The sequence below is a fragment of the Lepidothrix coronata genome, unplaced genomic scaffold (genome assembly GCF_001604755.1).
Source record: "Lepidothrix coronata isolate B3197 unplaced genomic scaffold, Lepidothrix_coronata-1.0 Scaffold31, whole genome shotgun sequence".
Taxonomy (NCBI): domain Eukaryota; kingdom Metazoa; phylum Chordata; class Aves; order Passeriformes; family Pipridae; genus Lepidothrix; species Lepidothrix coronata.
In genome coordinates this window covers 8,758,116-8,774,432 of record NW_016690211.1, presented here as the reverse complement: position 1 = coordinate 8,774,432, position 16,317 = coordinate 8,758,116, and the positions used below count along the sequence as shown (strand labels likewise).

Here is a 16,317-nt window from a genome sequence, read left to right as displayed (position 1 = left end):
CCCCTGTGTTCTTAACTAAGCATTGCCTTGAAGGAAAAGAACCATGGACTTTATCTTCTAGTTATCTGCAACATTCTCATTTTGAGAAGCTCATGTCATGAGTTGAAAAGTGACAATTTGAATTTAACAAGCACTACAAGTTGCCAAACTACCATTACCTCTAACAATGTTTTGCAGTACACCAAATTCGCTCCTGCTGACCTTTCCACACGTGGTTCAGAGACCACTGGATTAGAGCTGTTAACAAGTGACAGGTGCAGCCAATTAACCAAGAAATGACGTAACAGTGACTTCCAGTCTTAAGCATAAAGCTTGTTCAGCAAATAATGCTCTTCTATCAATGAGCTCAGTATGGCCAGACTTAATAAGAACTTCAAAAGGTCTGTACTGCTGATATACTTCTCATTAAACAGTTATTTTACTGTGAAATTATCCAGCTGTGACTACGGTATGCTTTGCTGTTCTCCAACTTGGGAAGTTGTCAAACAATGTGCATTAACCCTTTTATTGAGAGGATCACAGATTTTCAAGTACACAATGAGACAAAATAAGAACAAATTAAAATGGCAATAAGAATTGCATTGTTATGTTTATTGTGTTTTTCTTTTCTTTTTCTAATAAGGAATTAATTTTTTGTTTGTTTGTTTGGTTTTGTTGATTGCCTCTCCACGCTCCTTCCCCCAGGTAAGTACATAAATCCCATTTTGTCTCAGTATGTTCCAGTAAAGCTTCCATATTCTGGAGGGTTCCAAGCACTATGGAGAAATAGCTGGGTGCAGACTAGATTTTGCAGAAGACTCAGTAAGCCATGCTGACTCCACACACCACCATGTGGTCCAAAATGGTCAACTCAAACCCTCTAAGAACATGTGCAAGAACACACAAGCTGTCTCCATGTGTGAGCTGATAGGCTGGGCAGGATTTTAAAGTTTTCATTCTGCATTGCAGTAACACGGTTTATACAGCTTTGAAAACTGAGTTCTCTTTGCAGATAGATAAGCCACATTTCTGTATCAAGGCACAAAATCCACTAGAAGTCAGACTGGCTTCTCATCCGCCCTTGCAGCGGTGAGTCTTTCTTTTGTAACGTCCCTTAGCTAGAAATGGGCAGACAAGAATAATGCAGCATGGTAGCATTCTATATAATTCTCTTCTGCTCAGTTTTATGAACCCTCTCTCTTTGATGCCTCAATGGAATCCCCCTAATTTATTGGAGAGTGAAGAGGCAGTGCCACTAATTGTCTGAGCTCTGGGATGAGGAAAACTTTCCCTCTCCACAGGGAAAGCAGCAAATTGTAAAATGAAAATTCATATGCCAGAGCCCAACTCCACGAAATTGTGTATTTTGAACTGCTGGTCTCACTGCTGTTAATACTACTACCTGTTTTATTGGAGTTCTTCCCTCATGTCAGGTGCTTTAATATGCTAATATCCCTGAGCTGTACAGAATAAAGGGTGAAGCTGGTTATTTGTAATTTGCTGCCAAAGGCCTGAATTAAAAGATGGTACAAAACAAGAAAAAAAAAATCTTAACTTGGCCTCAGATATTATTTCACTGGGGTAAAAGTATTTTTACACAGAAAACTGATTGTTAAATAACCATTGTCCATTTATTTATGACAACAAACACAGGTAAAGTTATACAGACATTCATCTTTGAGCATATAAAGAAAACCCCTTACAATTCTAAATCTTTTTTTATGTTAGGGATTAAAGCCTAAAAAAAGGAAAAGTACCTAAAATGTAGAGGGGAAAAAAAAATTCAATAGCTCTTTCTATTCTCTGAGAAAGCCAGATATGACATCTGAAGACAACGTTTTTCTGTCTTCCTGAGTTACCCCAAACCAGAAAGAAAATCCACTAAAAATAAGCAACAGAAAGAAAAAAAGTAACAGGGCAATTTTCTTTCAAGTGTTTCTTAAAACACATTTAAAGAGAATTTTGAACAATGGCAAACACTGGTTTTGAATAAAATGGGAGGAAAAAATCTAGAGGTGAAGGGGATGAAAGAAGGGGAAACTGTAGTGTTATATCATTATTTATAATGAGAAAATACATATCAGATAATTATACGCCTGACACTGATAAAGTGTTCTTGAGCAAATACAACAAAGCCAGTAACTTAGGACTATGAAAAAATTATTTCTACAACTTACGAACATAGAGACATCAAACTATCTTGTGTGAAGGTGTCGCTGTTGGGATGGGCACCACACTGGGATTTCACGCAGTGAAAGCCTTTATTTCATACAAACAAGGCCAATTTATAGCCTCCCCTAGGTAGCGTGTTTCACCACCATTGGTGTCCTTACTACATACACATCTTAAGATTGGCTGTTCTATAGCTTCTGCAACTCAGGGTGACTCAGCAAACAGTTCAGGCTCTCTGGCTATCACAGCTGCCCTGCAGCTCCGTCCTCCCTGTCCACCTTCTCATCTTCATTGTTTACATACCTTCACAACTTCACAGCTGCAACCACTCAAATTCAGGGCCCAAGCTGTCCACAGCTCAATTGCCTCCCACATGAAGGAAGAGAACATAGCATAATTTCTGACTAAGTATGCACACAACAAAGACTAGGGAAAACAGAAAACTGCCACAAAAGAAGATTAATGGTCAATCTACTTGATGCATCAAAGTCCAAGAGAGATTTGGTACAATTCCCAAATGAAGACATGCTAAAAAAAGGCTAGCAGATGAGTGAAAAAGGGTCTAATGGCTCTAAGAGGAGTCAAAAGGAAGACTGGAAAAGAGCAGCATTTTTATTTATTTAAGAAGAAAGGGACTTACCAAAGAAATTTTAGTAGGGTGTATTTCAGCAAAATTCTCTACATTAAAATGGGATTTCTTTTCCACCAAAAGATGAGTGAGATAAAAGAATTTAAGAGAATCTTGTGTGCTCTATTAGGTAAAACAATGGATTAAATGATTCTAGTAGCCTTTTTTGCCTTATCCTCTCAAAGTCCAGGCTTTTTGGATGTTTTCCATTTTCATTAGATAAACAGCTTCTTCTCATTAAAAGCAGACATACCCTTATAAGGATTCCAGTTGGGTTTTCTTTATTTCTGCTGACACAAATTCTATTCATAATCTTGATTAATCTTAGAACTTTTGCAGAAATAATCAATACAATTGCTTGTGGTGATAATATTCAGGTAACACATTTCTGTTAAAACATCTAATAAATTGCTTTTCATGCTTACAATTATTAGAAAACTGTAGTGAGGAGACATTTGATGGAAGTGTTCTAGGATGACCCTGCTTAATTGGACCAGGTGACTCACTGTTCTCTCCTCCAACCTTACCCATTCTGTGATTCAGCTCACAAAGTTTGGAATTTATTTGGTTGCATTTCTACCTATCTATCAACTGCTACTATTAACCAATAACTACCAAAAATATAACACACCAACTTTTTAGGCAATAATCGAATTTCACAACCAGATTCCACAACCAGAGTCTGATAAACAATATAATTTGTCCTACACTATATTAAAAATAGTTATTACATATTTTGCTGTATAGGAAGGCATGCAAAAATAACTAAATATTGAATTATAATATAGATTGACTATCTAGAGTCAAACAGCAGATGTGATATTTAAAGAAAATGTTTGAAGATAGTACAGTCATCCTTCACTGCAGTACTGCTTTAAAATGTACCACTTGTATTTACAAAAAATGTATTCTATAATAGAAAGAAAAACCTCCAAATGTCTCTTCCCATGCTACTGAACTCTATTGAAACAAAGAAAGCAAACGGAGCATGAACATTTCACAATTAAAAAATACATGGCTATACCACTGCTAAATCCGTCTTGTTACATTACCAGAAAAAAAAAAATCACATATGCAGCTAAACAATTGAGAACACTCTAGTTCTTTGAAATGGTATCTTACCCACAATATAGTGCTAACAATTCACTGTGTAATAAGGATTATACATTCTCACCTTCCACCATGCTAACTGCATTTTTACGGGTCATCTACGCATCCTTTTTTTCCAGGTGACTAGACAAACGCACACACAGACTTCACCTAAAAATACAGTCTTGCCAAGTAGCAGCAGGATGAAATATACCACAGTAACAATTCTGTCTTTGTCCTAGGCTAACACTATACCTATTAACATGCTTTGATGCTCAGCCAAGAAAAATCTTAGCGCTGGGATTCTGAGTTTTGTGCCCAAACAATCTGGGTTTGTGTTTAACATAGTATAGTCTGCTTTTAAGTTACTGCCAATCATTAACTCTACAAAGAGTAAGTCTGGGATTATTTTTTTCTTTAGAATGAATTTTATTAAGGTAAAGAAGGCAGAAAAATCTACATTATTTTGAAAAGAATAATAGAATGCAATCCTTAGCACTAAGGATAACACTACTAGTCTTATTCAGAAAATTAAAGTATTTCTAAAAACAATTCTGAAGTAATCTTTCTTTTCTATATGTAATATGTCTGCAATAATGAATTCCTTGAACAAAATAAAAAAAAAGCAAAAAGAATTACACTAGCTTCTTAAACTTAAACAGATAAGTCAAGAATTCATTTTTACCAAAGGAAAAGTAGACAATTATTTTTATTTTCTGAGATAATTAAACAGAGAACCTCATCAGTGAAAAAGTAACTTATAAATAGTATTAAAGAAAAATGGATAAAATATAAAACATTACAGCTAGCTAAATCAAATATTATTCCTATCTTTCAAGAAAAATAGTCAGGATGAAGTGAGCGATCCCTCATGCATTGAGTAAAAGAAGTATGTAAGAAAATATCAATTAAGTGTACTTTCAAAGCATTAGTGCTATAAGTGGAGAAGATGAGAAAAAAACTAATAACCTAATGACTTGATAAAACATAAAAGGATTAAAACAAAAGTATCATTCAACGTTCTAGTCCCATCAAGAGGCCGTTCCCATTGCACTGTAAGACTGATATCTTTTATAGAATACTGTGAACAGAAGGTCACACACACTTTCTGCAGCACTAAAACTTGCTTAAAAGTCTCTTGTCTATGACAGTTTACTTCTGGCTCGGATTTGGTAGCTTTTTTTTTTTTGTAATTTACTGTATAAGCAATCTATTTTACGAGGAACTCCACAACTGTAACACTCTAGTTGAGTAAAAATTGGCCAGAAAAGGGGGCCAAGTGGACAGGAACACAAGATGGCAATCTCTTGAGACAGCCTTACAGAAAAAAACAGTTACTCAATCCCAAGGGTAAGGACTTTTTCTGTCTTTTTAGCCAAAATATTCCTTCCTTCCCTTTACCCTTCATGCCATACAATGATTGTAAAATTCCAAAGGAACTTCATTGGTTCTCAGGCTTATACGTGAATTTTACTGGAATCATTGAGTCATGTGAACATTTGGAGGAGTGAGCAATTTCCACATGACGGTGGACAAATGGCAATTTATAAATTAGCAATTTGGTTTCAAGTCCTTATTTAATTTGTATGCTAAGACGAGTCACTCAAAGCATACAAAATACACATAAATTAATGTGGAAGCCTACCAAAATAAACACTGGATGTGTAGGTAGGTATGACTATAAGACAATATATGGCCTGTGGGTGATTCTGTGTATGACAGAATTATAAAATTAGGATACCAATACCAACCAAAATACTCTGAAACCATCTCCCTTCTTGCAGACACTCTTAAAATATATAGCACTAATTCTCTTCATTTCTCCTCTTACTTCTATAGTGCATTTGTGTGTGTGAGATTTTCTAGTTTAACATCACCCATGGTCCAGATTCAGCAAGGCACCTTAAAAATATCTAACATTCTTGTTCTGAGGATCTAGTGTATAAAGACACCTTCACAGAACCTCAAAAACTTCCAAACAAAACCAAACAAAACCTTCAGTTTATAAATTACAAGTATATGGAAGTTAAATGTTTATAGTTTTGAGGTAGAAACTTAGAAGAGCTACTACAATTATTAGACACACAATCAATCGTGTTTTAAAAGAATTAATTATTTTAAATTTAAAAGAATACATCACAATAAGTTCCTTTTTCAGATTACTTTCATTCCCACCTAGACAATGAATTCCCACCAATTTTTGTCTATGTTTCTTCTCAACATCACAAGCAAAAAAAAAAAATAAATTTTCAGGTAGCTCTAGCTCACACACTTCTGCATATCATAGCTGCGGCAATAAAATACAAGACACATTCTCTTGGATAACACAGTTTTAAACGTATTTAGAATTCAGGAGAGTTTTACCCGCAAACCACTGGAGGTATGCGTAAATCAGAACCATTACAATGCACTTTCAATGTCAACTAGGTATTGTGCTATATGATAGTAATTCTCAGACCATTATTTTGTCTACTTAATTTCTGACATAATCTCCAAAATTCTGCAAAGGTAGCCCACCACTTCAAGCATGTCCCTTGAACTCTTGAGTTCAAGCTGAGTTTGGCATATGTGTGGCAAGGACTGCATACAGAAGCACTTAAAACTACAGAGAATGTGTTGATCCTGGAGAATGTGTTAATCTTCACAAGTAGGCAGCAGCTTTCTATATTCTATGCTGCAAAGTCAATTCATAAATAATTGGATAATTTCACTACTTTGTCACATATAATAATCCAAACTCTATCTCTTCACTGGGGCTGAGATACTGGAACAGGCTGCCCAAGGAGGTTGTGGATGCCCTAACCCTGGCAGCATTCAAGGCCTTGAGCAGGTTGGTCTAGTGGGAGGTATCCTTGCTCATGGCACGGGAGTCAGGGACTAGATGATCTTTAAGGTCCCTGCCAACCCATAACACTCTATGAGGTTCACACAGGTCCACCTCTTAAACCTGTCAAGGTCCCACTGTATGGCACCCCCTCCCTCCAGCTGCACCACTCACATGTAAGAATCCAAAATTTCTAGGAAAATTAAATTCAAATTGCAGGCAGCACAGTAACATACGAAAAAAATTAAAAAATACAAGAGCAGGAGAAATTGCAACTGTCAAGGCAATCTCATGCAATAATCTTTTACAGCAGTACAGTATATCTAGTGATATAAACTTGACAGATTTTTTTTTCTTCTATCATTTTAGCATCTAACAGATATTTTTCATTATTCTAAAAGCAGGCACTTTATGGACTTCACCAAAGACTTTTGAATCTCAAAGGGTCATGATAAAAGGGCAATAGGTTTGTCTGTATTATAATGAACTGCAGCTAAAGTTATGAGTTTAATTACACATTCAAAAATGAAAACTGATCAGTTTACATGTGGTCATCTAAACAGTTAAATGAATATTACATCCATTTTATTAAATTTTATGAAATTTACCTTTTCTAAAAAAAACTTGTACTGTATTACCTACACACAAAAAAGGTACTTCCTGAAGCAAGTTAGAATATAATAATTCAACAAAACCTCCCACAGAAAAATCACTAGTCAAAACCCAAAAGGCTTCAGAGTATTGATTGTAACATTGAGGAGTTTCTTAGTAGAATTCAGCATGAGTTCTTCACTGGTAACTAACTTGGCTAATTTGAGAGTCAGCCTAAGTAAACCCTCTTACTATGTGAAACAAGAAAATATGCATCCTAGTACTTACAGGTAAGGAAGTCCCTAAAAAAAAGCATGCGGAAAGACCATCTTCAAGAACTGGGTTACAAAGTTACTGCTTAAAACAGTTGTCAATGACACATTAACCACTGACTAGAAATATATCTATTGACTCCAGGGAACTCAGTACTAAATTAATTAGTAGCAAATTACACAAATTGTCAGAGTAGCAAATTCTCATATCAGAACTACTGGGCAATCTAGGCTTGCTAAACAAAACAAAAGCCAAAGACAGCTAATTGCCACAATCTAGGAAGTAAAAACCAGAATAAACGTACAAAATGAGAAACTAGTTCTGAGAGAGTGATGACTGAAAAGAATCCAGAAAGACCTAGCAACATAAGTGTATCAGTGGAATACCAGCAAGGACTGATATGGTCAATCTATGAATGAACAGGGAGGTGGAAGTAAGAAAAAAAAAGAGTTGCTGCTCTCTGTACACAGCACTATCAAGGCTAATAAGAGATTAATGATTAAAGTGCTTTAAAGAATGTTGAAAAATTGAAGAAGGAAAAAAAACCCAAGCCATAAAGTGATGTGAGGACTGGAAAAAATGTCTTGCAGTGAAAGACTGAAAGAACTCAACATGTACAGCTTATCAAAAGGACTCAATCAGAATTTAAGTAGTTGAAGTAAGAAAAAATACAGCATACTGCAGTGAATTTCAGAAAAAGGCACAGGAAAAAAATTAATTTGCTACAACCTAAATGCAGACAAATTAAAATGTAAAACTGGATGAGGTACTGTTAGGAGCAATGTATCTAAACACTGGAATAGACTACACTTCCTAGCTAAATACTGACCAAACTACACTCTCTTGATATCTACAAATTATGTTTGAATGCCTTTCCTGTTCAGGTGTAGCCAAACAGTGAGTTCAGTGCAGGCGTAACTGGCAGTAAATTATGGCATGAGATACACAGTTTATCTAATGGTCTCCTTTGCCTTAAAATACTATTAACAGATCACCTGAATTTGCTGTATGAAAACAGCAGCAGTTCTATAGGTATAGTGAAGTTTGAAGTCAGTTGTAAAGAGTTTCTACTCAGGAACTCAAAAGACAGTCTTATTAACATAAAATGAATATTTCCTGATGCTAAACTGAAAAATTCTGTTGTTGGACAGTAAGTTATAGCTGGTTTAAGAAAATGCTAGAGGGATTAGAAGTACAGTTAATAAATTTGAAATAGTAATTATTGTGAAGAAATAATATAATTCTACACAGAAACAGATAAATCTTCACATTCTGAAGTACATAAGTAGCTCTAAATACATGGTATTGACATCACATTGCTATACTTATGATCAACCAACATTCACAAAAAGAGTAACTTCCTGAATACAAAATGACATACTGGATAAAGCTTAAATAAGTAGAAGCATAATAAAATACCCAAATACAGTACATGTAACTTAATTACAAAAAATCAAAATGACTAAAGAGCTGCTGAACTTCTTTTTTCCAGACCTCAGCAGAGTCTAAGGGGGGAATAAAATAAAAAAATGTAAAAAATACAAATCATGAAGAATTCAGGTTGGAAGGAACCTCAAAAACTCATCTACTGTAGCCTCATGCTCAAACCAGATGATATCCACTGCCCTCTCATCTTGCCTTTGCTAAATCTGTAGCACAGAATTAGACTATTTCCAGTCATTTTCTCCTTCACTTGCCCAGAAATAGCTTCCATGAGGACCTACCCTGTGATTTGCTCTAGGGCTAAAGTGAGGCTTACCTCCCTCCCTATGGTCACTGCCTTTTGTGAAAATGGGTGCAAAATCTGCAACATCCTCCAGTCAGAGGATTTCCACAGTGTTTGAAAGATCACATACAGCAGTGCTGCAATAACATCAGCCACCTTGCAATAAAGGTTATAGTCAGCAGATTTGTATGACATCAGCCTCAGCCCTCTTGAATGCATTCCACAGATGCACAGAAATGCAACTTACAAATAACAAAGAAGTTTCAGATTTTCAACAATGACAGGAATGACAAATTCTTCCACTGTAGAATTATCTGAGTCTCCAAAATTATTTTTATTACTTTTCACTATAATGCCTGCATTATGAACACAAGGTAACAGGTGCACAGTAAATGCATTTAAAACAACATATTCTAACAAATATTATCAAGTTGTGAATACAAAACATCCAAGTAATTTTTCATAACTGCAGAAAAAAGAAGTTTTGATTTAAAGGTCTTTTCTATAAGACTTTCATGTGATAACATAAAATTACCTTTGGCTTTTCCACACCACAGTACTACGAGAGCAAACTTGCATATTCAGTGTATCCGTATTTATTCAGATGCTAAGAAAATATTATAGTGACTTAACCATAGGCAATTTTTACTGCCTGGTCTGAAATGGACTTAGCATGAACTTGAATTCCTGCCCAGCATTACTATTGCGCCTACATGACAAAAGGACTGCGGGGATGCAAGTTATTTGTCCAAGTTATTTCACCTTGTCTTTTAACTAAAAAGTAAGTCTGAGGAACAACACCTTAAAAAGGAATGTGATTACTTAGTTCAACCACAAATCATAGGATTATTAGGAGAAATATATACAATAGGAAACACAGAGCTAAATTTAAGTGAAGTTAACTACTCAAAAAGAAGACAGCTTCTCTTCCTCAGTAGTTTAGCTATTCTATGCACTTATTCCATACTGCTATTTAATAACACTTCCATTATAAGGATGCAACTGAAATAGTTGACTACACAGTGAAATACTGCACAGTCAACTCTACTTCACTGCAGACTGCAGTCTTGCAAATAAGAAGCACTGAAAATTTTTAAAGTTGGTAACGAGAAATGTGTAGTGCCCGAGCTCCACCTACAGGATACAAAGAACTGTAAAAAAAATATTTTTAATTACCAAACTAGAAGAGGACTATTTACTCTGAAGCCTTCAGATGGTCATCTTAAGCCACTGCCATTTTACAAACTCCGTGCAATGCTGATAAAGTTGATTACTCTTGCAGTGATGGCAAACACTTCTATCTCTATACATTCCTTCATGTAAGCAGCTGTTCTATACTTTGAAGTCTAGGTTTAAGCTCTGTATAAAAAAAACCAATAGACCTGTGGAATTTCTCTAACAACTTGCCAGAATTAGGGGGAAACTCTTTTTCCTGAGGTTTCTTATCTAATATACAATTTTAAAGTACAGCAATTATTTTTTAAAACATACACAGAAGGTTAAGATGCATACTGAAATGACTAAAATTACCTTCACCATTTGAGCATTTCAATATGATTGCATTTAGAAGCAGTATTGGATCTCAGTACTATGAATTTGAGATGGTGTCTATTATTTCCATATTGCTTCTCTGAAACAGATGTGCAACCTTCAGATTTCACACATGCGTTTGTATTGAAAGAAACAGGACCGATCCAAATGAATACAGATTTGCAAAAAAAATTATGCACGTTAAAGACAGTACTTTGAAAAAAATATTCTTAGTTCAATTATTCTATTAGCACATTTAAATATCTGATAAGATGAGCAATTTTGATAGGTATCGGATGTTTCTTGGCCCACTGATATGTTAGTAGACATTACCCTAAAGCTATGTATGGTCCATCCAACTTTTTGCTTGATGTTTGCACCTCCCACATCTCTGCCTCTGATCAGCACAGACTTAGACTACAGTGGGCGGTGAACACCCATATTATCTACCATCTCCAGTACATTAGAAAATAGTCACTATTTCAGACAATGAAACTTGATGTTATTTATCTTACTTTATCTCATCAGACCTCTAATTTAATAACACTTTATTACAAACAGTAATGGCTTTGATTTTCATGCCAGAGGATGTCAGACAATTATTTGGAAAACAGTAAGCCTAGAAATTTATGTTACTTGTGATACTAAGCAGTGTCACCCAAGGCTATAACTCCCAACTGCTAAAAATACAACCCATAAAAGCCTCTTCTGAGTTAAGACAACCCATTTGGCTATAATACTACTACTGTTACCTTGAAAGAATGGAATAACCACAATCAGAGCCAGCAGCTTACAGAGTTACTATATACGTCTCTGAAAATAGAACAAAACATCATGCAAGCTTGGGCACTGACTATCTCATTCCTAAGGGTATCCTCTAGCTTTGTGTTCCCTTCATGCTACAAACTTGCTATTACACCTTAGACCATTTTATTTCCAGCAGCCACCCCTATAAAGCCCCCGAGATAGTTAAACTGATTAGTGGGCAAGTGGTTGTACAGACAGGTAGGTAGTAAATACAAACAGATTCCGAAGTTTTTTGGTATTCTTAGGATGTTATTTTGCTGCCATATACTTCAAGGTTCTTTTTTATAGAGCTTCTTGGAGTCCTTTCAAATTTCTGAATCCTTGCCTCCACTATCTGATACAGCTATTTAACACTAATCTGTATTTGTTCAGTGTCCATGATCAAGAACAGTTCATTCAATCTGAGAAGCTTAAACTTATTCTGTATTGGAGAATATTATGGGCATTATCACAAACATTATTAGGGTGCAACACTAATCCATCACTGAAGGCAAAAGTATTGAAAACTAGGAACTACTTCTTTCTGCAGTCAGAAAACTGTCAGCCCAGTGTTTGCAAGATTTGAGAAAGAAAACTACCACCATGTAGTCTTGTCCAACATACTAATATAAAGCCATTTTAATTGACACTAGATAAATGTTTATGTAACTTATCAGTGGGATTATGTATCAATCTCAACCACAGGACTAGAAAACAGATTTTGGGATCAAAGTTATCCATCATACTCATCAATATCAGTATACATCAGTATATTTCCTGTGGACCAACTGTCTACAGCAAAGATAGTACAGCCACCAATTGCCAAAGCAGCAAACAGCACAACTTCAAACACATCAGAAAGGAAAACAAGGCAACGGGTTTTTACAAGATGTCTTGTATATGTTCTTTGTAAAAGTACCTAGTTATATCTAACATAGCCATAAAATCACGACACTATATTTCATGTACTGCGACTCACATGCTCTTGTAGAGAGAAAGAAACAATGAAAACTAAAAACCAATGTTCATGAATTAGAGTTTTATCATGGTATACATATCTGTCCTAGTTAGAACAACTGGGACCAGTTCATCACTGGATGGGTGTAACCCAAAACTGTGTATTCTATAGCCTTCCATGCCATTTCCCAGAAACTGGTATCAATGAACCATTTACACCATCTGCACATAGAGCCTGACTCCTCAGGCTATAAACTGAGTGTTAAGAGGCCTGCGAGACAGGAGGTTGCTTTTGTCCTCACAACCATTAAGGAACCCCCCGCATCCCTGCCTGAACTGGAGGATATATAATCCTGGAGTCTTGGGACTTTTTTAACCACTCATGGGATCCAGAGAAAGACTGCAGATCACCGCTCTCAACCAAACTGCAGACCAGCACTCTCAACCAGACTGCAGACCACTGCTCTTGACTGGACTGCAACCACCACTTTTCAACCAGACTGCAACAGGTTTTCCCCTCTCCTTTTACTTTGGACTCAGGGCCCAAAGAACACCATTCTGTTCATGCCCCAGGGTGCTGGGTTATACATTTGAGTTTTGTGGGTTAAAACCAATTGTTTGTCTGTATAATCATACTTATTGTATTATTTTATTAAATTGTTATTCTGACTTATAATCTCTCTTTTGAGTTGAGTTCATTTCCCCTGCTGGTTTACCTTTAAACCAGCACAATATCGTCACATGACTCTACAAAAGATCAGATTTATGTGCTGTTCCAAAAGAAATGGATTAACATCAGTTTACAGAACTGACCATACAGATCTTGCTGACTACATAAAGTCTGACTAAGTATGAAAGTTGGTTGCCTTGCCTCTAACTAAAAGGAAATCACATGACAGGAAAAACTAATGTCCATTTAAATTACAGGTTTTGTTTACTGTATCTTTATTTTTGTTATTGTGCTGGGTCTTTGATGTCAAATGCTCTTGCTTGTATATCTCCAGCTATTAAGTGTACTGTCTTCAGCAAACATAAAATTATGAGGAACTTCAGAAGTAACACCATCTAGGCCTGAGAAAAAATTAAGTGGAACCAATTTGGATTTGCTCAAATTACAAAGGCTTCTTGACTGTACCTGACGTGACTCTGAGATGCAAACCAATAGCAGGGAAGATGTAGAAAAGGACACAATTTCCCACTTAAATCCCATGAACATTTTAGTTTCTAGAGCTAATGCGCAGAGTTAAGAGCACAAAAGCTAAACCACCCTTCTGATGTTCCCCCCATAAGTCTTCACTGAATAAGTAAACTTATACATTTAACTATTTAACTGCAAGGTCTTAATTTTTCAGTAACTTCTGGAATCCATATTTATTGAAATACTGGATAATAATTCCTAGTAAGTTTGACATCAGAGCCACTACTCATCAGTTGCATACATGATGAGTGTTTTTATGCAATATCAACATTATTTGGCAGAAATTCCCAAAACCACTCTGCAAGAAAGACTGACAAGACACAAGGCTCCAAGAAAACAAATTAACTCACTGAAAATTGAGTGCTAATCAGTACAGACATTCACAAAGACTGGCACAGCTAAACTACAAGACAGGAACCCAACGCTTTTATGTCCGTAAAGAAAAACTGATGTACCAACTGCAGTGTGGAAAAGCCGGTACACTGCAAGAATGATTACTCCGTTAAACCAGACTTCACTAGACGGCTAGGAAGCCTTTGTTTTCTGCAAGTCTCAGTGATGGACAACTATGTGTTATCACAGATAAAGCTACAAAACTCCATCTTACAACTGAGGAGAAAGAGAAAGTAAGGCATGACAAAGACAAATGATCTTCATTTCTGACTCACAGGGAAAAATAAAACTCCCATAGAAGGTATCAATAAGTGCTGAGTGTAACAAAATGTAACTTACCTGTTTGGGTCAAACTGCCAAACAAAACTAAGAAATGAGAAAGCAATAGGCAAGCTCATCTTTCACAGTTCGAGGTGGGCAGGGGGCAGTACTTTTAAGTAACACTTACCCTATCAACATTATAACTGCAAAACTGGAATTGAGAAGAAAACCTTTAACTGTAAATAACATAAAGAAAAAAGACCAAAACAAATGAAACAACCCTTACCTGCGACTAGTTGTTTTCTTTTCTGGTTTATTTTCTTCCTCTTCAGATTGCCGTTTAGCATTTTCACTTGTATCAATTTTCAACTTCTTGGCAATGCGTTCCTTTATTTGAGATCTCTCATGACTAGCAGTTTCATTGTCTACACTATCAGCATCTTCATCATGTTCTTCTTCCTCCTTTATTGATTTGAAATGGTAAAACTCCTTTAGATTTTTTACTACAAAATGTTGAATATGGAAATTTTTTCTTATAAATGTAATCTCTTCCAAAGAAAAATACTTCATTTCAAATCAAACTTTTCAAACAAATTGAAAAAATTTGCTTCAAAGGGAACTAAAAAAAATGAAATATAATAGTTTTTTATACACGAATTACATCTTTTTTGTATGGTTAAAAAAATTAAAACCAATCTATTGTAGACTATCAACTCTTACAGGTCTGCAGATGACATCATAGCAATGTGATATTACTCTGGTCACTGTTCACAAATCGAAAATTTGAACAAGGCAATACACTAAACTTTCATTTTCCACTGAAAGAAAAACAAAATTCAAGAACTGCCTGCAACAGGGCTGTACTACAGTCATGATGGGATGGAAGAGGTTAGCCCATCAGTCTCTGTGAGGAAATTTACAAATACTAAGTTGATCAAAACAGGCTGTGAAAACGTGTGGAATCAATCATCCCAACTTGCTACAGAGGTCCTAGCAGAGGGCAAAAGGAGATAAACTACCTTGTTCGAAGACATTTGGAGGTAGAAATAATTGTAGAATGAAAATGTGGCCTGATCAGATGAAGGGATCTAAGTTTGATTACTTTCTTCCTTGAAGAAGGAAGTCTGCATGAACCTTAATGCAAGAATGCCAGCTCAAAGATTACATGGTGTATCTTTTTACTTTTACTTTAGTGTGATGCTAATCAGCAAAAGAAAAGTGTAAGATACTACATGACTAATTTTAACCACACAGAGAAAGGATACTTAAAATGGTGTTCCTGGGAACTGTATCCAGGAGACAGCCAGGATGTAAGCTCTTGGAAAGGAACACTCTGAAGACCATGTGTATGTCCTGGGTGTGATGGACAGCTAGGAGGAAGAGCACCATGAAGACCACGTCCATAATCATGGAGGGAGAGAGGGTAGAAAAGAAAAAGCAGCAAGGGGCACAATTTTGGGAACAGAAGAGAAAAATCAAGAGCTGGATTTCAGAAGCTGTACTTAAGTCACTATTTAGGAATCTTCAGACGACCATACTTAGATTTGAGATTCAGGCAAGAGAAGACCAGTCAGGAATACAAAAAGAAATCTCTGAATATTTAGCACAGTAAAAGAGCTGAATATTTTCCAGTGAAATAACTGAAAGGTTGTTCTGGGTGTTTTGTCCGCTCTTTTTAAACAGACAAAGAGAAAAGTGGAACAGGATGAGCATTTCCCTTAATTTACCAGAAAGGTATTGTTTGACAAAGGAGATAATGAAAATTTCTGAAGGATGTGCTTACTTGATAAATTGTAAGGGAGATGGGTGACTACAGCCCTAAATGGCAGGGGGCAGAATCCAGAAAAGAAAGCGACAGGACTGTATTTGAGGTGTTTACAGTCAGGGATAAAGACAGACTCCTGGTGGAG

At 36.0% G+C, this 16,317-nt stretch overlaps 1 protein-coding gene across 1 annotated transcript in view; it reads right to left on the bottom strand.

Moving 5' to 3' along the window:
- The window catches only part of CWC27 (CWC27 spliceosome associated protein homolog), a 125,616-nt gene that overhangs the window by 73,606 nt on the left and 35,693 nt on the right, over window positions 1-16,317 (bottom strand). Inside the window, exon 11 of the mRNA XM_017811215.1 lies at window positions 14,694-14,869. Within this exon, the coding sequence (XP_017666704.1) occupies window positions 14,694-14,869 (176 nt within the window). The remainder of the gene's footprint in view (window positions 1-14,693; window positions 14,870-16,317) is intronic.